Source organism: Panthera tigris, chromosome D2 (assembly GCF_018350195.1).
Source record: "Panthera tigris isolate Pti1 chromosome D2, P.tigris_Pti1_mat1.1, whole genome shotgun sequence".
NCBI classification, from domain to species: Eukaryota; Metazoa; Chordata; class Mammalia; order Carnivora; family Felidae; genus Panthera; species Panthera tigris.
Genome location: NC_056670.1, coordinates 33,550,079 through 33,572,642, shown reverse-complemented (window position 1 = coordinate 33,572,642; position 22,564 = coordinate 33,550,079). Strand labels below are relative to the sequence as shown.

General features: G+C 36.4%; 1 protein-coding gene across 17 annotated transcripts in view; it reads left to right on the top strand.

Annotated features, from left to right (window-relative positions):
* The window catches only part of USP54 (ubiquitin specific peptidase 54), a 133,653-nt gene that overhangs the window by 61,282 nt on the left and 49,807 nt on the right, over positions 1-22,564 (top strand). For 15 of the 17 annotated variants that reach the window (XM_042960200.1, XM_042960201.1, XM_042960209.1 and 12 more), the window contains 2 exons: positions 8,969-9,541; positions 13,119-13,211. In XM_042960200.1, coding sequence (XP_042816134.1) covers positions 9,395-9,541; positions 13,119-13,211 — 240 coding nt within the window. In that variant the 5' untranslated portion in view covers positions 8,969-9,394. Of the gene's footprint in view, positions 1-2,686; positions 2,764-8,968; positions 9,542-13,118; positions 13,212-22,564 lie in introns of those variants that run through there. The other 2 variants (XM_015543624.2, XM_042960208.1) reach the window with 2 other exon arrangements.

Sequence of the window (22,564 nt, the reverse complement as noted above, 5' to 3'; positions counted from 1 at the left end):
CTCCATCCATTCCCCATTCTCAAATGGGGTGGGATAAAGCTCATCCTTTAGAGATGGAGGGTAACAGGGGACCCTAGAAACATTGGTATAATGGAAACATTAATTGTTCTTAAAATTATAGAAAACTTATTTAGGAATTAAGAAATGGGGGTGATCTCTTCAGGCTTGAGGTGGCCAAGGAAGGTTTTCTATGGTTTTTACAAAGAGGCTGGACTACATAAAGAGGGGAAGAAGGATATTTAATATCCCAAGTAGGTAAAACAGAGTTAAGGTCACAGAAATGGAAGAACACTTTGGGAAGAAGGTTTCATATAGGGAAATAAAAGGAGATAAATATAAAAGGTAAATTAAAGTCAGATTGTGTTATTAGGAAACAAGCTAAAAAATTTGCGTATTATTTTGCAAGAGGGATTTTTTTGGGAAACTTTTTTTAATTTACACTTCAGAATATGCTTTTTAAAAGCAATTTAAAAATCTTTGGTAATTTACATTAAATTACCAAAATTTACATAAAAATACCAAAATCTTTTTGGTATAGAGTTCTGAATTTTGCTAAATGCATTATAGAGATGCCACCACAATCAAGATACAGAACAGTTTCATCACCCTGGTACTGCTTCTTTGTAATCAACCTCTACCCTTACTCCCAACTCCTAGCAACCACTGATCTATTCTGACTTTTAATTTTGACATTTCTAGAATGTCATATAAGTGAAATCATGTAGTATATAGCTTTTGAGTCTGACTTCTTTCACTTAGCATAGTACATTTGAAATTCATCAGTGCTTTTGTGTATGACAGTGTTCTTTACATTTTATTTTTGAGTCTATTGTATGGATGTACCATTTACCAGTTGAAGAAGTTTTGGGTTGTTTCCAATTTTTCATGATTATGTGTAAAGACACTATAAATACTTGTATGCAGGTTTTTATGTGAGCATAAGCTTTCATTTCTTTTGGGTAAAATACCTAGGAATGGGATTGCTAGGTCATATGGTAAAAGTATATTTAACTTTACTTATAATTGCTAACTGTGTCATGTTTCATTTTCTTTTTTTTTTTTTTTTTTTTTGTCATGTTTCATTTTCATCAGCAATTTTGGAGAGTTCCAGTTGCTCTATTCTTCCTCATTAGTACTTTTTTTTTTTTAAGTTTATTTATTTATTTTGAGAGAGACAGAGACAGCACAAGTGGCAGGGGCAGAGAGAGAGGGAGAGAGAAAATCCCAAGAGGGCTCCACGCTGCCAGTGCAGAACCCGACACAGGGCTCAAACTCGTGAAACTGTGAGATCATGACCTGAGCTGAAGCCAAGAGTTGAGTGCTTAACTGACTGGGTCACCCAGGCGTTTCCTCATGAGCACTTGTTATCATCCAGTTTTAAATATTTTTTAGCACGGTTTAAATATTTATGATTTTGTTTTTAGCTATTTTAATAAGCACATAGTGTGGTTTTAATTTCCATTTCCTAATTACTAATTATATTTAATATCTTTTTATATGTTTGCTATCTGTGTATCTCCTTTAGTGAAGGATCTGTTAAAATCTTTTGCCCATTTAAGAAAATTGGGTAATTTTTCTTATCAATGAGTTTAGAGGATTCTGTATATATTTTAGATACAAGTCACTTATCCATTATGTGATTTGAAAATATTTTCTTCCAATCTTTGCCTTGCCTTTTTATTCTCTTAACAGTGTCTTTTAAAGAATAAAAGTTCTTAATTATGATAAAGTTCAATTCTTTAATTTTTTTTTTCTAATGGACTGTGCTTTTTTGTTATATCTAAGGAATCTTTGCTTAACCAAAGGTCACAAAATTTTGTCTTCTAGAATTTTTATAGTTTTAAGTTTTCCATTTAGAACTATGATCCAATTTGAGTTATTTTTGTGTAGGATATAAAGTGTGGGTTAAGGTTCACTTTTTTGCATGTTGTTCAGTTATTCCAGTATCATTTGTTGAAAAGACTATCCTTTCTTCATTGAGTTGCCTTTCCACTTTTATTAAAAATTAGTTGACCACGCATATGTAGGCCTGTTTTGGCCACTGTTCTGTTCCATTGATCTGTCTATTCTTTCACCAGTATTGTATGGTGTTGACTATTGAGCTCTACAACTTTGTTCTTCTGTTTCAAAATTAATTTGGCTATTCTAATTCCTTTGCCTTTTCATATAACTTTTACAATCAGCTAGTCAATTTCTACAAAAAGAAATCCTGCTAAGATTTTTATTTGACATTACATTGAATCTATGGATCAATTTGGAGTGAACTGACATCTTAAAATTGTTCAATTTATGAACATGGCATACCTTTCTACGTTTAGATCATCTTTGATTTCTTTCACCAGTGTTTCATAGTTTTCACTACATAGGTCTTACATATGTTTTGTTATATTTTTGCCTAATTATTTTATATTTTGTGGTGTTATTATAAATGGCACTGTAAAAATTTTCAATTTTAGTTGTTTACTGCTAGTATATAGAAGTATAGTTAATCAGCGGTTTTTTTGTACTGACTTTGTGTTCTATGACTTACCCCACATATTAGTTCTCAGAATTTTGTTGTTTTTTTTTTAGATTCCTTGGGACTTTGAAATGTTAAAGAACATCATGTTGTTTGTGAATAAGGACAGTTTTATTTCTTCCATCCCAATCTCTCTATTTTTTATTTCTTTTTCTTGCCTTGTTGCATAGGCTGTGACCTCCAGTATGATGTTGAATAGGAGTGGTAAGAGTAGGCATCTTTGCCTTGCTTGGGACTTGAAAAAGGTGAGAGTGATCCTACCTCGCTCTTCTGCTAAGGCATAATTCAAGCTTTTTACCTTTTTGTGTAAAATGCACAAAAAGAAGTAATGAGGCATATTAAAGAGAAATATTAATTTTTCAAAAAAGTAATTATATAAGTGAATTGGAATGGCAAGAGATAGGAGGCCAGCAAGAGGTAATCTATTATAATAATCTAAATGGGAAGTAATTGTGGTATAAACTAGGGTGATGACAGTGGAAGTGAAAAAGAAGAATCAATAAAGAGATTTTTGAGGGGAGAATTGATAAGACTTTGTGACATGGATAAGGAAGGAGGGGATGGATAGGAAGGAGTCCAAAACTACAGAGGTTTTCAGCCTGGGTAATTGGAAATACCATTAGTTAAAAAAAAAAAAAAAAAAAGATAATCAGAGAGGAGGCACTATATTTGGGGGCAAAGGAGGTGGTTTCTTTTTCTTTTTAAAATTTTTTTATGTTTATTTTTGAGAGCAAGAGAGACAGAGCACAAGTGGGGGAGGAGCAGAGAGAGGAAGACACAGAATCCAAAGCAGGCTCCAGACTCTGAGCTGTCAGCACAGAGCCCGATGCGGGGCTCAAACCCACTGACCACAATATCATGACCTGATCCGAAGGTGAACACTTAGCCAGCTGAACCACCCAGGCACCTCAGGAGGTGGTTTCTGATTTGGACATATTGAACTTACAAAAGTGTGACAATGTGCAAGTATTTGGTGATTTGGTTTTAGAGTTCATGCGATTTGTGATTTGTCAGACCAGAAGTGATGGTTGAAGTTCTGACAGAGGAGGATGAGAATACCATGGGTGGAATTGTAGAGATGAGCAAGAACTTCTGATTTAAACTTTAAGGAATGTATTCTTTTAAGAATGTAACAAAGGAGAGGAAAAGTGAACTGTCAGGAGGAGGAACCAGTGTTCTGGTTTGTTATTCCATTTTATTCATTCTCTCATTTTCTTATTAATTCACCCAATGAATCCAGGATTATGTAGCCTCAAGGCAGCCAGTGTTAGGTGCTGCAAAAAAGAAGAATGAGGCCTGTGGAAAAAGCCAGTAGGTTTTGCAGTTAGGAGACTTCTTTAGATAGCGATGTTCCATGAAGGAAAGTTGTGGTGGTGGAGTCAAGATTAGCACCGTGTCCTGAAGAAGTTGATAGTGAGCATGAAGAGGTAGCAGTTGTAAGTTATTAATTGTGGAGACATTTAGTAGTGGAAGGTACAAAAAAATTTAGGACAGTAGGCATAGGAGTTAATAATTTTGAGGCGGTCTTTGTTGTTGCTGTTTTTATTTTTCTTTTTAAAGAATATAGGATATCTGTATGAGGTTATCTTTAAAGGGAAAAGAACTTACAAGGAGGAAATGTTTGAAAGGTAATAGTAATAATAACAATCATTTATACAGTAATTACTATATGCCGGACATTGAATTAGCAGTTTGCATGAATTAACTAATTTTTTAAAAATGTTTATTTATTTTTTCAGGGGAGGAAGGGTGGAGGGGGGTGGACAGAGGATCTGAAGTAGACTCAGTGCTGACAGCAGCAAGCCTGGTGTGGGGCTCAAACCCATGAACCATGAGATCATGACCTGAGCCAAAGTTGGATGCTTAACCGGCTGAGTCATGCAGGCGCCCCTGAATTAACTAGTTTTAATTCTTATAATAACTAGCAAGGTACTATATAGTTGAGAATTATAGACATATGGAGCATACCGAGGGATTGAGGTAATTTCTTGTTGATTTATCAGTGCAAATATAGTTTTCTTAAGTAAATTACAAGTAAACTGCTGTATAGAGTAATAGAAACTAGAAATGGGAGCAACTTTCCTGGTTAACTCTTTGGATATCTCATTGTAGTGCAGTTTGACTTCCTAATATTTGGGTTATTTTTGGTACTAATCACTTGTAATGGGGCTACTCTTCCTTCATTAGAAACTGAGATACTCTTCATGGTTTTTCCATTTTGAATCATTGATCAGTTGGACATGGTCATTCTCTGTAGACCTTCTAAAATGTTACTCTGTTCCTTGTAATAGGCTCAACTGTTTGGCTTTTTACAAATAGAAAGTTAAACTTTGTATTTTAAAAGTAATTGTAAAATTCAACTGTTTCTCCAAGCACATAGTTAAATTGTGCTAACATATCATTTGTCCTGTATGAGGGTTATTGTTCTTTTTATACAATTAGAAGACTTATTCCTGGTGGCTTACAGCTTTCTAGTATCCTGAAGTCCCCAAACCAAAATTTACACTTACACTTTCAGACATCGCAGTTCACTCATTTTAGTGGAACTCATTATTCATTCTTTGTTTTGAAAACTTGCTAGTACTTTGGCATGCCTATTACATTAAATCTCAACCACTGTGTAAAATAGGTATTCTGCCATCATTTTAACAGACCCAGAAAACAAAGTTCAGGACACTTAAATAGTTCAGGATTACCCAAAATAGTAAAAATATAGAAGTCGAACCCATGTCCTCTAACTCCAAGTCTGGTTCTGCTCCTGTTTGTATATCATAATTACATCGCTTGCTCTTATAACAACTAGGCATTGTACTGTATGTTGAGTTTTCCTTTTCATAGATGTAGTATTGAAACTTTATTCTATTTTATCCTCATATCTAATACTTTTATTTTATCATCATATCAGGCTTTTTTGCATTTATCTTTCTCTTCTCCTTTTTCTTTTTTTAAATTTTAGTTTGGGATTGCTTAATATCACCTGGCATGGTTATTATCTACTAGCTTAATGATTTTAGTCATTTTTTCATTGAATCATGAATACTGCATACATTACAAGGTAATTTCTACGTAATTTTAAATTCTTTTTTTTTTTTTTGCTGATATTAATTCTCTTTCAACTTAAAAAAAAATGATTTGAGGGGTGCTTGGGTGGCTCAGTTGGTTAAGCGTCCGACTTCAGCTCAGGTCACGATTTCGCGGTCCGTGAGTTCGAGCCCCACGTCGGGCTCTGGGCTGATGGCTCAGAACCTGGAGCCTGCTTCTGATTCTGTGTCTTCCTCTCTCTCTGCCCCTCCCCCATTCATGCTCTGTCTCTCTCTGTCTCAAAAATAAATAAAAACTTAAAAAAAATGATTTGAAACTTATAGAGGAGTTATAAGAAATGGTACAAAGAATCCCCATATCCCTTTCAGTCACATTTACCGGTTGTTAACATTATTGCTATATTTATTGTACCATTTTCCCTTTCTCTTTGTATACACATATACACACACACGTATATATATATAAAATACACACACACACACACGTATATTTTTCCCTTCTGAACCATTTCAGAGTACGTTGCAGATATTATGATCTTTTACCTCTAAATACTTGAATATTTATTACCTAAGATGTTTTATTTATTTATTTATTTATTTATTTATTTATTTATTTATTTTTAAAGGTTTATTTTATTTTTTGAGAGAGAGTGAGAGAGTAAGTGCAGGAGAGGCAGAGAGAGAGGGGAACAGAGGATCTGAAGTGGGATCCATGCTGATACCAGAGAGCCTGATGCGGGGCTCAAACTCACGAACTGCAAGATTGTGACCTGAGCTGAAGTCGGGTGCTTAACTGACTGAACCACCAGGTGCCTTAAAGTTCTGTTCTTTTTAAAAATAGGTTGTTTGGGGTGCCTGGGTGTCACAATCATTAAGCCTCCAGCTCTTGCTTTTGGTTGGCTCAGATCATTACCTTGTGGTTCCTGAGATCAAGCCCAGCGTAGGGCTCTGCACTGACAGGGCAGAGCCTGCTTGGGATTCTCTCTCCCTCTTTCTTTGTCCTTTCCTCGCTCGTGCATGTGAGCTGTCTCTGTGTCTCTCAAAATAAATAAACAAACATTAAAAAAATAAAAATAGGTTGTTAGATGTGGGTATAACTCTTAATTGACTTTCTTATATATCTATAGTAGATGGTATAGTAGAAAGTGTGTGTGGTTTGGTGCTGGACCTACAATTTAAGTGAAATATTTTGTCATCAGTATTTCTTTGGATCATTTGTTACTGCCTCCTTTGACCTTATTCTTTCTGGCTCTCACCTCTAGTTTCTGACACACCTAACGCAAGTGTGAGGGCTTATTGCCTTACCCTGCATAATGCTGCCATTCAGAGCCTGAGAATCTTTTTTTCTGTGACTGCTTTTTTTTTCCTCTTTGCTGCCTGAACTCAAGGGTGTGTATCATAGGGCAGGCTGAGTTTCAGTAAGTGTCTAATGTGGATAGTGGAAACCCCACCTGTCTGCCAAGTCCTTTTGGCTGTGAGCAAAGTGGAGGCTTGGTATGTCATTCCTTTGCAGCAGTTGAGCTGAAGGAATGCTGCATGTCTTGTTGGAAGTTGCTTAGTAGCTTCGAATGGGGTGTGTATGAGGGTGTGTATAGAGAGTTGAGGGTCTTTTAGTCTGTGTGGGAGACATGGAATCCTTCTTGGTGCCATGCTAGTCATCAGGGAGTATTTATTGAGTTCCTCCTTATGACCAGCACTGTGATAGGAACTTTTGGAATAGTATGATAAAATACATAATTAAGTCACAGTTTAATAGTCAAAAAATTCTAGTTCTGCCACTTACCAGTTTGATTTGAGCAAGTTAATGTCTTTAAGTCTCACTCTACTCTTTTGTAAAGTGGGAAGTATTAACACCTACATAATAGGTAAAGAATAAATAAAGAATGTAAGTATAGTGTTTAGCAGTTGTCTGACACTAGTTAGTATTTCATTTCATACAGTCATTCAGGATATATGACTGATACCATATAAAACAAATAGAGAGTAATAAAAACAAATAGAGGATAATATGACTCTACAGTGTATAGTCAAATACTTTAATTGTGACATGTAGATTATAAATAGTCTGGGAATTTAGAGAAGGGAAAGAACAGTCTTATGCAACCATTTAATGTTCCTGTGCCTCAGTTTTTCCACTGGACACACTGTGGATAATGGTAGATGATTTCTTAGAGAATGATTAAGATGTTTTAGCATTTTTGCTTTTTTAGGTGATCCATATGATGATAGGAAGTAAGGAAGGGAGAAGCTTGGGGAACTGTTAGAAACCAAATTTAACACTCAACATTCTTAATTTTTTACTTATGTGGACATGGCAGCCTTATATGAAAGCTTAAAGCTGGAGATTAGAAGATTTCCTTCTAGTAAAGGTGTTTGCTTTGGTATTTCTCCCCTGTTGCCTCACTGGAATTTTAATTAGTTGAAAAGTAATGTTGGTCAGTGGATTGCCTGTGATTGTGAGTGCCTCAGATATAATCTGAGGATTAAGTTATTTGTAACCCAAATTATCTCTCTGATCCTCTGGCAAAAATGAAACATACAAACAAACAGGGCAGGAGAAGATTTAGTTCTCCTGGACATGATATTAAGGGCATATGGTTTACTTGCCATGAATATTTCTCTGAGATGGGACATTTCCTCAGAACAGAGCCCAGAGTGATAACTTGGCCTTCCCATCTTTAAATAGGCTTTCATAGCCATGAACATGTAAAACACCTCTAAAAATTTCTTTACTCACAATATCTAACAGAAACTGTTCCAATTCTTAATTTGGTGTATGTTTACTTGGTAATATTTTTGTTAGCTTGATTTTGGAAACTGTATTTGGTGTTCGTTTTGTCCTGATCAACTGTCTTCTAGAAAATTTCAGAGAAATTTCCTCTGAAAGAAAAACTACTCACACCTTTTTTTTTTCCTCTTTGGTTTGAGCGTTTCTCCCTTTTATTGTTGTTAAGGTTTTTTTTTTTTTTTTTTTTTGCATTTTTGGTTTGTTTTTGTCATTGTTTGCCAAGGTTTCAAGTTTATAGTGAGAGGTGAGGCAACGTTGATCTTGGCAGAATAGCACAAAGCCAGGAGAGTCATTAAGTGACGCAAGCTTTTAGTTTTTTTTTTTTTTTTTCTTTTTGTTAAAGCTCTCTGGCACAGCTGGCTATTCTAGTCACAGAGGAAGAGAAGAGACTTTCTGAAGTTCTGAATGGAACGATGGAAGCTGTTTGGGGCATATTAAAAAAAGAGCAGCAGCAATAAGAACAAAAACTCCATATAATTCAAGCAAAATTTCTTACCTTTGTGGAATCTATGTCAGTTGTTTAGAACTTGAGTTTTTACTTCAGACGATGATGGGAAAAAGCAATAGAAGGCGAGGAGGGTTGCATTGGATTCTTGCTTATCTGTCTGCTTCTCCTTCCAGTTGGAAAGAATCTTCGGTCCACAAGAAGCATCATCAACAAGCCTAAGAATACATCCTACCCTGATCCTGGATCCTGTTGGAGTTGAGGACTGCAGGCACTTCACCACGATTTTATGGAGGCAATTCAAGAGAAATAGAAGGACGCAATACCTAAGGATTTCTGTGTTTGTGTTTGTACTGTGCCATGTTAAATTTTGGGCATTGTTTGGAGCAAATGGGGGACGGCTCTGTCATGTGGATCTAAGAGGATACCTGAGTTCCTTGAGCTACATAGATGATGTTTGGAAGGTTGTAAACTCCAAATATTTCAACACAGATTCATTGAATTCTGGATTATCTTTCACAAATCAGGACTTCAGCAGACAGAAACTCTTTCCCCAAAAATACAAAATCTTCTCTAAGTTTTCAAGCTAATTGTGAACAATAATGTCTTGGAAAAGAAATTATTTTTCAGGGGGCCGTGGTAGTGTCCAAGGCATGTTTACACCTCGAAGCTCAACCTCCATAGCCCCCAGCAAAGGTCTCAGCAATGAGCCAGGACAAAACAGCTGCTTCCTCAACAGTGCCCTGCAGGTAAGGGTAATTTCTTTCTTTTTGGTGAACTTTGACTTTTTAGTTGCAAATGCTGTGCTTCCAATAGCTCTTCTAAATATAATCCTTGATGGTCTTTGTTTGAGGTCAACAGCCTGAGATCATTTCTAAGTTTATCTGTGTGATTTTAGGCAAGTCACTTATCTCTGAACCTCAATTACCTCATTTATATGAAAAAGAGATTAATAATGATAATAGAAATAATAAGTGTAACTACTACTACTTACCTGCCTGAAGGAGAAAGAAAGTACGTGAACTAAATAATCTTAATACGTGATTATTGATTTTTTCTTGTTTTTTTTTTTTCTTTTGAGACAAAGATGTCTTATCACTGTACTTGCTTTTCTCTAGAAAAGAAAGCAAAGTTCTTTCCACAAGTCAAAGACCTTTCAGGTACATTACTTTTGTCTTATAATATATAGGCTCTTAGCATACACTGAATGGAGTCCAGTCTTTGTCCATTTCTTCATCCCTTTCCTCTGAGCTCTTTTGTAGTAGCTCATGATTGGTGTATGGACAGATATGCTTAAACAGAACTAGTGGAAAGTAAATTCCCCTAAGGTGTGATTATCTACTGCAGATTTTCCCTTTTGGTGTTGCTTACCATACTAGTGATCTCAGAATCCCAGAGCTTCCTGTCTGTCTGCTTTGCCTTGTCAGGCCCATAGAATGTTAAGTTCATTCCTTTTGGCCTAACTTTCAAGTAATTACTTTCCCTTCTTTTCTGCTTCTCAGAGTAAAAGTAAATTGAATTTGCCATCCAAGATAATTAACTTGGTAAAATATTAGTTTTATGCTTCAGACATAATGAGAAAATATCTTGCTATGATAGAAGAAAAACCAAGGCAATGTATTTGGTATGAAAAGTACTGGACTGGGGTGCCTGGGTGGCTCAATCAGTTGAGCATCTGACTTTGGCTCAGGTCATGATCTCACAGTTCATGAGTTCGAGCCACACATTGGGCCTGCTGCTGTCAGTGCAGAGCCTGGTTAGGATCCTCTGTCCCCCCCAACCCTCCACTCACACACTCTCTCTCAAAAGTAAATACTTAAAAAAACAAAAATAAAAAGTACTAGACTTATGAATTAGGAAACTTGGATTCTAGTTTTAGTTTGTCTGTAGACTAGCTCTGTGACCTTGTACAGGTAATAGTATTTCAGTTTACTCATTTATAATATAAGAATTTTGCTAAGCTTATTTATGTAATAAAGTTTCATATTCTCTCTCTGTTTTCAAATTTTTATTTGAAAACATTAAAAAATTCTATGCTGTCAAGCCTAGAGAAAGAGTTTAACTATATTCCCTAATTACTACTGTAAATTTCATGCAGTTGGGTAGGGTTGGTTCGGTTTTTTTTTTCCCCAGATGATGCATATGGGTTTTTGAGTGACAGTGCATAAACTAATAATACTTTTTAAATTTAGAAGCAGGCAAAAAAAGGTATTGATATAGGTGTGTGTGTGTGTTTACCTCCTTTCTGGCCGTAGTCCTGTTTTTATAATTCTGTTTCTTTCTGTATGTTCTAATCTGTATTAAAACAATAATATTTATGGCTTTCTGTTCTAATTCCCAGCGCCATATGGACACATACTGGCACACACACACACACACACACACTCACACACACTTCTATGTACTTAAAGATTGTGTCATTGATGGTTTTGGAGTGCCTGTTATAATCACGTTACAAGTTGAAAATAATTGTTTCTATGAACTAATATTCTGACTTTTGATATGAATGCTATGTTGGCCACAGATGTGTTGAACCCACTGTGTTTATTATAAAAAGGTGTTACTTATTTGGGAGTATAGTGCATTTCCAAGAACTTTTGGAATATGTACCTTGAAGACACATAAGTAAGAAGAAGCTCCAGAGCTGTGCTTTGTATGGGGCTCCGGAGGCATAGTGCCTTTTCATATATGATGCCATTTAAATGTTTCCCAAGCAAGAGGTGCCTGGGTGGCGCAGTCGGTTAAGTGTCAGACTCTTGATCTCGGCTCTGATCCATTATCTCATGGTTCGTGTATTCGAGCCCCACATTGGGCTGTGCACTGATGGTGCAGAGCCTGCTTGGGATTCTGTCTCTCCTCTCTGTTCCTCACCTGTTTGTGTGCATGCTCTCTCCCTCTCTCAAAATAAATAAATAAACTTAATTAAAAAATGTTACCCAAGCAAGAGGAACATCCTAAGGCATTAGGCTATATATTACATCATTTATCTTTTAATTAAAGTCCATAGTTTATTCAAATTTCCTTAGTTTTTGCTTAGCATCTTCTTCTGTTCCAGGATCCCATCCAGGATACCACAGTTACATTTGCTTGTCATGTCTCCTTAGGCTTTTCTTGGCTCTCTTTCACAAAATTTCCTTGTTTTTGATGATCTTGATAGTTTTGAGGAGTAGTACTAATCAAGTATTTTGTTGGATGTCCCACTATTGGGATTTGTTTGATATTTTTCTCATTGTGAGACTGGGGTTATAGGTTTTTGAGAAGAAGACCATAAAAATAAAGTGCCATTCTCATCATATCATATTTAGGTTACATACTATGAACATGATTTATCACTGTTGATATTACCATTTTTTTAATCTGTTGACATGAGGAACACACATCTCTCAGAAAGGTCCAAAAATTGAGAAATCCAACAAAGACAAAATTCCACACTATAATTCAAGCTTCTAAATAAGGTTTCAAATACCATATGATTTCACTTATATGTGGGATCTAAAAAACAAAACAAATGAATAAACAAACAAAAAGCAGAATCAGACCTATAAATATAGAGAACAAACTGGTGGTTGTCAGAGGGGAGGGTGATGAGGGGGATGGGCAAATGGGTGAAGGGGAGTGGGAGATACAGGCTTCTAGTTATGGAATGAAAAAGTCATGGGGAGGGACACCTGGCTGGCTGGCTGTAGATCATGTGACTCTTGATCTTGGGATTGTAAGTTTCAGCCCCACCTTGGGTGTGGAGATTCCTTTTTAAAAAATCTTAAAAAAAAAAAAAAAAAAAAAAGATCTTGGGAATAAAAGGCACAGCATAGAGAATATAGTCAGTGGTATTGTGATAGTGTTGTATAATGACAGATGTCAGCTACACTTGTGTTGGTGAGCACAGCATAACGTATAAACTTGTGGAATTACTATGTTGTATCCCTGAAACTAATGTACATGTATCAACTATACTTCAAAAAACAAGTTTGTTCCAAAAAAAAAAAAAAATTGTTTCTTGTGTGGACAATTAAAGTAAACCCTTATTCTGCAGCTTTTAGCCCATAAATTTCCCCTTCAAGATCACATTTGATGTATGTTATACATTATTTTGTCTGTGTGACCTTCATTTTCAAAGTAATAGATTTTTCAGAATATAGTCTTCTGTCCCTTGTGTTAGCTAACTCACCCTTTTTGGCATTTGTTTTAATATACTAGAATGAGTTTTCTCTTGGGAATAAAGATATATTCAGAAGTCATTACCTATGTTTGCTTGAATTCTTGAATTTAAGATCAAATGGAGTCTTCTTATAAAGTACTGAAGTATTTCCCCTTTTTTATTGCCAGGTTTTATGGCACTTGGACATCTTCCGACGTAGCTTTAGGCAGCTTACAACTCACAAGTGCATGGGAGATTCCTGCATCTTTTGTGCTCTGAAGGTAAGTTCTTCAAATCTGTTTCTTCTCACTGCCATTAGGCTGCCAGATGATCAATATTGAGGTAGTTTAATCAGGGGATGCTAAAGAATTTCTTACTGAATTATTTGCTTGTGGCTTAGTGCGAAAGATGATGTGATCAGTTTTGCTTGCTTCAGAGAATTGTTACTTGGCTTAGGTAGTCTGTTTTTCTGAACTTTCTTGCCCATACAGCTCTATTTAATGTGATAGGATACTATTGAGATGTGCTTAGACTTGGAGTATTTACCTGAAGAGCTAATTCTAAATTTTTATTTTGAAGGAATAAACAACCAAGTGTTTTTAGTGGAATTAGCTATTGTTTGTTAAAGCTAAATTTAACAACAAACTCTTCCTATTGAGAAAAGCCAGTACTAAAATTTTCCCGTTCCCTAAATGTTTCCCATTACCACATTTAATAGATTCCTTATACCTGTTCTTGACCCCATGATCTGACTCCCAAGTTTTTCATTTCTGAATAAAATGAAACCTGAGGATTCATTTAGAGACAAAGAAAATAGCAGAAAGTGAGAGATTTCTGACTCAGAGATTTTAGGTATGCTACTATAGAGGAAGAACTAGGTTGTATAAAAGGTCCATTTTCTATACTTTATCTGCTTTTCCAATATGTAGCTTCTCTGTGTTTTCTTGGTTTGTATGTACAATGGATTATTTATGGCTAGGTAAGTCTGTGTGAGTTCTGATAAACATCCAGAGTCATTTTTCAGTTTCAAGAAGTCTGAGTTCTTGGTTTGTCACAGGGATGCTTGGATGTGGTCATATGTTTTAGTTGCTTTTACATCTTGGAGTAAGAACTGTAACAAAATATCCAGGAGAATTTCCCAGTTGTATTGGTTATTTGCAACAACTGATTTAAGACGTTTTTTGAGCAGCATCACTTTGGAATTTTAAGTCCATGATGGGCACATATCTTTAGAAAGAGATGACTGAGTCTTCTGAACGTTTTACCACTTGGGTCACAAACATCTTTTTTCTCTTCCCCTTGGAAGCATTGGAACTTTTAGCAAAATATGTATTATTGATTAATTGGGGAGTTTAAATATGAATTTTAATAAAAGCCAATCTTTTACAAGTTGTAACATTTCTGACTATGCCCATTCAGACAGAAGTCCATCCACAAGGGAATTTGGCTTGATTTTCTGAAGGGTACACTGACATTAAGTATCTAATTTTATTTTTAAAATTTTTATTATTTTTATTTATTTATTTTTGAGACAGAGTGTGAGCAGGGGTGGAGGAGGGGCAGAGGGAGAGAGAGAATCTTAAGTAGGTTCCACACCTGGTACAGAGCCTGACGTGGGGCTTGATCTCACAACCATGAGATCACGACCTAAGCCGACATCAAAAGTCGGATGCTTAACCGACTGAGCCACCCAGGTGCCCCAGTCTCTAATTTTATTTTATTTTATTAAAAAAAAAAATTTTTTTTTTAACGTTTATTTATTTTTGAGACAGAGAGAGACAGAGCATGAACGGGGGAGGGTCAGAGAGAGAGGGAGACACAGAATCTGAAACAGGCTCCAGGCTCTGAGCTGTCAGCACAGAACCCGATGCAGGGCTCGAACTCACAGACTGCAAGATCATGACCTGGGCCGAAGTTGGACGCTTAACTGACTGAGCCACCCAGGCGCCCCCCCAGTCTCTAATTTTAAATAAACCAGAAATATATAGCCCTTTGGCTAGCAAATCGAAGAGAAGTCTGGTTCATGACATTTAAAAACTAAAAAGCCAAAGTAAGATACTTGCTAGAGAAATTTGAATCCTGGAGAAATCCCTGGTAGAAGAATCTCCTGAAACTGGAAACACTCATCTGTACCAGGAAGGGATGATAGACCCCCTCACATGCCTTTGTTTAGAACTGTACCATGTTCTTCATTGACCCAGAGGGGACTCTAATGAACTGATTGTCACAGTCTTGTGTTTCAGTTTCCAGAAGCACAAATTGGTACTATAATATAAATTAGAATCACTGTGTAAGCCAAAAAAGATGGAGAAAACCAGAGACTTTATGGGACACCTTCTGGATACCCAAGTACAGAAAGGAAGATATTTTTTAACTTATGAGGGCTGAGAATGTACCTTGGGACTCTTTCAGAGAAGCAATTGCTTATGGCAGATAGGTAAATGGGCTTAGGGAATCAAAGGCTCTATTTTGGATCTTCGTAACTCCAAGGAGTTCTACTACTTTCCTCGTCACATCATTGTCTCATCTATCCATTAGGTTTATTTTTCTTCACTGCTTCTTTTGTTATATTTGGGAGTATATTAAAAATTTGATGTTTTTCCCCAAAGTGCTTTTCATTCCCTCAGTGCTATATAAGTATTAAATAATGAAGCTCTAGTTTGCATTCTTTTAATTATTGTACACTTCATTTGAAACTTATTATAAATAGACTTATAGTGAGATGGATTAATTTGACAATATGGATGAGCTGAACTTCATTCTAATAGCTGAGAAATTTAAATTGTTAGAATAACCATATTTCTTCGTCCAGCCTGGAGGGCTTTCTTTTCTTTTTTTTTTTCAATATATGAAATTTATTGTCAAATTGGTTTCCATACAACACCCAGTGCTCATCCCAAAAGGTGTCCTTCTCAATACCCATCACCCACCCTCCCCTCCCTCCTACCCCACATCAACCCTCAGTTTGTTCTGTTTTTTTTTTTTCCAGTATATGAAATTTATTGTCAAATTGGTTTCCATACAACACCCAGTGCTCATCCCAAAAGGTGCCCTCCTCAATACCCATCACCCACCCTCCCCTCCGTCCCACCCCCCATCAACCCTCAGTTTGTTCTCAGTTTTTAACAGCCTCTTATGCTTTGGCTCTCTCCCACTCTAACCTCTTTTTTTTTTTTTTTCCTTCCCCTCCCCCATGGGTTTCTGTTCAGTTTCTCAGGATCCACATAAGAGTGAAAACATATGGTATCTGTCTTTCTCTGTATGGCTTATTTCACTTAGCATCACACTCTCCAGTTCCATCCACGTTGCTACAAAGGGCCATATTTCATTCTTTCTCATTGCCATGTAGTATTCCATTGTGTATATAAACCACAATTTCTTTATCCATTCATCAGTTGATGGACATTTAGGCTCTTTCCATAATTTGGCTATTGTTGAGAGTGCTGCTATAAACATTGGGGTACAAGTGCTCCTATGCATCAGTACTCCTGTATCCCTTGGGTAAATTCCTAGCAGTGCTATTGCTGGGTCATAGGGTAGGTCTATTTTTAATTTTCTGAGGAACCTCCACACTGTTTTCCAGAGTGGCTGCACCAATTTGCATTCCCACCAACAGTGCAAGAGGGTTCCCGTTTCTCCACATCCTCTCCAGCATCTATAGTCTCCTGATTTGTTCATTTTGGCCACTCTGACTGGCGTGAGGTGATATCTGAGTGTGGTTTTGATTTGTATTTCCCTGATAAGGAGCGACGTTGAGCATCTTTTCGTGTGTCTGTTGGCCATCCAGATGTCTTCTTTAGAGAAGTGTCTATTCATGTTTTCTGCCCATTTCTTCACTGGGTTATTTGTTTTTTGGGTGTGGAGTTTGGTGAGCTCTTTATAGATTTTGGATACTAGCCCTTTGTCCGATATGTCATTTGCAAATATCTTTTCCCATTTTGTTGGTTGCCTTTTAGTTTTGTTGGTTGTTTCCTTTGCCGTGCAGAAGCTTTTTATCTTCATAAGGTCCCAGTAATTCATTTTTGCTTTTAATTCCCTTGTCTTTGGGGATGTGTCGAGTAAGAGATTGCTACGGCTGAGGTCAGAGAGGTCTTTTCCTGCTTTCTCCTCTAGGGTTTGGATGGTTTCCTGTCTCAGATTCAGGTCCTTTATCCATGTTGAGTTTATTTTTGTGAATGGTGTGAGAAAGTGGTCTAGTTTCAACCTTCTGCATGTTGCTGTCCAGTTCTCCCAGCACCATTTGTTAAAGAGACTGTCTTTTTTCCATTGGATGTTCTTTCCTGCTTTGTCAAAGATTAGTTGGCCATACGTTTGTGGGTCTAGTTCTGGGGTTTCTATTCTATTCCATTGGTCTATGTGTCTGTTTTTGTGCCAGAGGGCTTTATTTTCCAAGAGAAGAGAAGGGATGCTGAGTGGAAGAGTAAATCTGGGATGGATCATCAGCACCTGGAATGTCTCTTTTTTGTTCGCTACTTTAAAAATATTTGTATAGAATATGAAATAATTTGATTCATCATTGAACTAGTTCTAGTCAGCATAATAAGACAAAAGGAAAGATAAAGATTAGGAAGGAAGAAACAAAGTTATCATTATTTGCAGATGATATGATTGGCTGTTAAAAAAAATCCCAAAGCATCTACTGAGATATCAATAGAACCAATAAGAATTTAGCAGGTTGTTGCCTATAAGATCAAGGTATGACCTTCAATTGCATTTTAATATACGAGCAACTAATAGAAAATGCAATTTAAAAGAAACTTTTAAATAGTAATACAGTATATAAAGTGATATGAATAAATCTAACAAAAAATATATGACATTTATATAAAATCCTCACAAAGACGCAGTATAATGAATAATCACAAAGTGAACATCCTTTAACAACTCTTTAGGTGAAAATAGAATACTGCCTGTACTATAGACATTTGAATCCTCCCTTCTTTCTCAATCACGTCTCCTCCTTTCTCCCAGGGGTAGCCAGTTTTCTAATGTTTGTGATAATCACTTTCTTGTTTTACCTGATAGTTTACTGCCTATGTATCTATTCTTAAACAATTGAATTTAAAAATTACCTGTTTTTGAAATTTATTGTAATTGGAATCATTCTAAATGAATCTGTGTGGGTGTGGGTGTGTGTGCGTGTATGTCTTCTTTAGTGCAGCAGTATGTTAATAAGATCATCATATTGTTATGTGCAGGTTGACTTTGTTCATCTTCATTATCATATGGTATTTCATTGTGTAAATAAGCCAGTTTGTTTATCTATTCTATAGCTGGTAGTCATTTGGATTATTTACAGTTTTTAATTTTTAATGAACAATATTGCCAAGAACATTCTTATTTATATTTACATATGCATACATATTTCTCTTGCATATTTGCCCAGGAATGAAATTACTAGAATCATAGGACATGTATATCTTTAATTTTTTTTTAATTTTATAATACCAACTGTTTTCCAGTATTTCCGTATGTTTTCCAATGTGGTGATACTAATGTATATTCTGACCAGCAAGTTTGTCCTGGAAGTTGAGAAAATTTGATTCTGAAATTCTTATGACAAACAGGGAAGAATAGATATGACATTCTGTTTTTAATTTGAGAGAGAGAGAGAGAGAGAGAGAGAGAGAGAGAGAGAATCTTAAGCAGTCTCCATGCTCAGTGCAGAGCCCCACATGGGGCTTGATCTCACGATCCTGAGATCATGACCTGAGCTGAAACCGAGTCGGATACTGAACCAGGTGAGCCATCCAGGTGCCCCCAAGACAGAACATTCTTGAAGGATAATAACAAAATGAATGACTTGCCTTGTGTATCAGAGTAGACTAAGTTATGTTTTGGTAGCAAACTAAAATCTCAGTGATAAATATACAAAAGATTTATTTTCCATTCCCATTACTTGTCCACTGCAGTTTAGTAGGAAACCCTACTGATTATAGTCACTCAGGAATGCAGGTGCCAAGTTGACTATTGGCCAAGGCAGAGGGAAAAAGAGCTCTGGAGGTTTTTGCACAGGCAGTTGAATGTTCAGCAGATCTCTTCTGCTCAGAGATCACAGACTCGAACTAATCATATGGCTCCAGTGAATCCTAAAAGGGCCAGGAAGTGTGATCCTATCAGAATCCTGGGGAGAGGGAAGAACCAGAAATATTTGGCAAAAGTACTAATGACTACCCTACTTTATCAGATATCAAGGCTTATAAAACTATATTAATTAAGACAATGTGCTGTCAACACAGTATGACTAATAAATCAGTGGAACAAAATCAAAAGTTCAGAAATACATATTTGGAAACTAGCTACTTGCCCTGTGAATCAAAGGAGAAAGTGGACTTTTCAACAAATGATGATTAGGTAATTGGTTATCTGAATAGAAAAAAGAAAAGTAAATTAGATCCCTATGTCATATTATTACCAAAAGTATGAATTTCAACTGAGCTAAGAACTAAAATGTGAAAGAAAACTTTTTTAAAAGTTTATTTGTTTATTTTTAGAGAGAGAGAGAGAGATTGTGGGGGGGGGGGTGCAGAGAGAGAGAGAGAGAGAGAGAGAGAGAGAGAGAAATCCCAAGCAGGCTCCATACTGTCAGCACAGAGCCCAATGAGGGGCTTGAACTCACTAACCGTTATCATGACCTGAGCCAAAATCAAGAGTTGGACACTTAACCAATTAAGCCACCTAGGCACCTGGAAGGAAAACTTTAAGTTTTAGAAGAAAATATGAAAGAATAGCATGGCCTCAGGGATAGACAGGATTTATTAAATAAGACATAAAAAATACTAAAAAGAATTGATAACATTTTACTACAGAAAATTCAAGAACTTCTGTTCATCAGAAGACTCTAGTAGAGGGTAAGACCCAAGGCTACACGCCAGGAGGAAATATCGGCAATAAATTATATATCCCACAAAGGATTGGTATGCAGCATAGAACTCCCCAGAGAACTCCTATAAAGAATAAGTAAAAGATAATGGAGTCAGTGGGAAAGTGGGAAAAACACATAAACAGGCATTTCTCAGTACAAGAAACCCAAAAGATCTTTAAGAATATGCAAGATTCTTATCCTCCCAAGTAATCTAAGAAATGTCAACCAGGGATGCCTGGTGGCTCAGTCGGTTAAGCATCTGTCTCTTGATTTTCGGCTCAGGCCATGGTCTCACGGCTTGTGGGTTCAAGCCCCTTGTTGGGCTCAGTGCTGACAGTGTGAGCCTGTTTGAGATTCTCTCTCTCTCTCTCTCTCTCTCTCTCTCTCTCTCTCTCTCTCTTTGTGCTCCTCCCCCACTTGTGTGCACACGTGTGCATGCGTTTTCTCTCTCTCTCTCTCTCTCTCTCTTTCTCTCAGAATAAATAGATGACTTTTTAAAAAAAGAGAAAAAAAGGAATTAAAGTAAATCAATACCCTTTAGATTAATAGAAAATTTAAAATTGGATAAAATTGTTACCCGAAAGGTGGAATAATAACTTACATACACTTGCTGGTTGGAATATAAATTGATACCACTACTTAGGGAAATATTTTGTCATTACATTTTTCAGGTAAAATTGAAGTAGCATATACCCTACCATTCAGTAATTCTACTCCTAGATACATATTGTAGAAAACTTCCTTGTATATACATATCAGAAGATATATTTGAGAACGTCCAAAGTAGTATTTTTGTGATTATAGAAAAATGGAAACAACCCATTCCAACTATAATAGAATATAATAGAATAGGTTTAAAAATTATGGTTTATTCCTAAAGTAAAACACTGTAGTAGTGAACATGAATAACCTGTAGCTACATATATCAGCTTGGATTAATCACAAAAACATTACAGTGAAGCAAGTCACAGAAGATTATATAAACTATGATTCCATTTGTATACAAAGTAAAAATGGGCAGCACTAAACAACATGTTGTTCAGGGATACATATATGTGAGAAAGAGGGAATGATTTTCATAAAATTCAGGACAGTGGTTATCCCTGGAGGGAAGGAGATTATAATCAACTGGGGAGTTTCGCACTCATTAAGTTTTTCATTTCTTAAATTGGTTGTTGGACACATGGGCATTTCTTTTTATTCTTTGGCTAAATATATACATCATGCTTGTTTTTTATTAAAAAAAATTTTTTTTTTACATTTATTTATTTTTGAGAGACAGAGAGAGAACACAAGTGGAGGAGGGGTAGAGAGAGAATGAGACACAGAATCTGAAACAGGCTCCAGGCTCTGAGCTCTCAGCACAGACCTGACGTGGGGCTTGAACCCACAAATTATGAGATCATGACCTGAGCCGAAGTCAGTGCTGAACCGATTGAGCCACCCAGACATCCCGACTTGTTTTTTATTTAAAGATGATTTTTTTTTTTTAATGTGTATTTAGTTTTGAGACAGAGAGACACACACAGAGCATGAGCGGGGGAGGGGCAGAGAGAGGGAGACACAGAATCGGAAGCAGGCTCCAGGTTCTGAGCTGTCGTCAGCCCAGAGCCCAACGTGGGGCTCCAACCCACGAACTGTGAGATCATGACCTGAGTGAAGTTGGCACTCAACCGACTGAGCCACCCAGGTGCCCCTAAAGGAGGATTTTTATTATAAGTATAGGAAAGTACTACAGTCATTTTAGAAAAGCACATTGAATTGTAAAGAGAAAAATTGGAAATTGCATCACAGAGGTTGTCATTTCTCTTTATGCCTCCTCTTTGGTCAATGATATTTCTAGTAATAAGTCTTTCTGTTCACATATAGTAAAAAGAATATTTTTTTTCCAGACCCCTAAGTTGCCTCTCTATCTCTAGTATCATCCTATTTCATTTGTTTTAACCTAAGAATGTGCTGGAGTGCTATCTTGAAGTTACTCCTTTCTTATAACCTTGAAGTGGCTCCCAATTATTTCTTAAATCACTTAAAAATGTATGCTTATAGGCATTTAAAAAACTAGTTTCATACTTTTTTTCCCCTTCCTTTCCTTCCTGAGGCACTCTCCATTTCAGCTATGACAGCAGATGGTGTACTTCCTATGACTACATTGCAGATGTTATTCACTTTGCCTGGATCCCTTAGCACCCAAAACAATAACATAACAATAAACAAAACAACACATCCCTTTAAAATAAAACCATATCTAGTCCTTTCAGAATTCCATTTCAGAAACATATCTTCTTAATGAAGTTTTAAAAATGTTACCTCTATCTAGAACCATGATTGTTTTACTTAACAGTATTTAGCATGGCTGAATGAGTTTTTGGAAAGGTGGCTCAGCTTTTCTTCCCCGTTGGTATTCCTTATAGTGCTTGCACCATAATATAAATACGTAACTTTTCTGGGTTCATATATTCTTTTAGTAGTCCTTGGATTTTAGTTATAGAGTTTTGTGTACTTGCCTTTTTCTTCACTTTTTTCTTTTTTTTTGTGCTCTCACTCTTGTTCTACTTGAGATTTTCATCATGACTTTTGGGTTTACACTTTTTTTAGTAGGTCTACTTAATATAGGCTGCTTTATGTCAAATTTAGTTAAGGAAGGGTGAGGTGTATGTGTGTGGTGGGGGTCGGGAGGAGTTGATGATGGGAAGATCTGCTGAAGAGTCAAAGCCTGGAGTTCTGTCAAGCAGAGCAGTTATCTGGTATCCTACAATTAAGTTACATGTT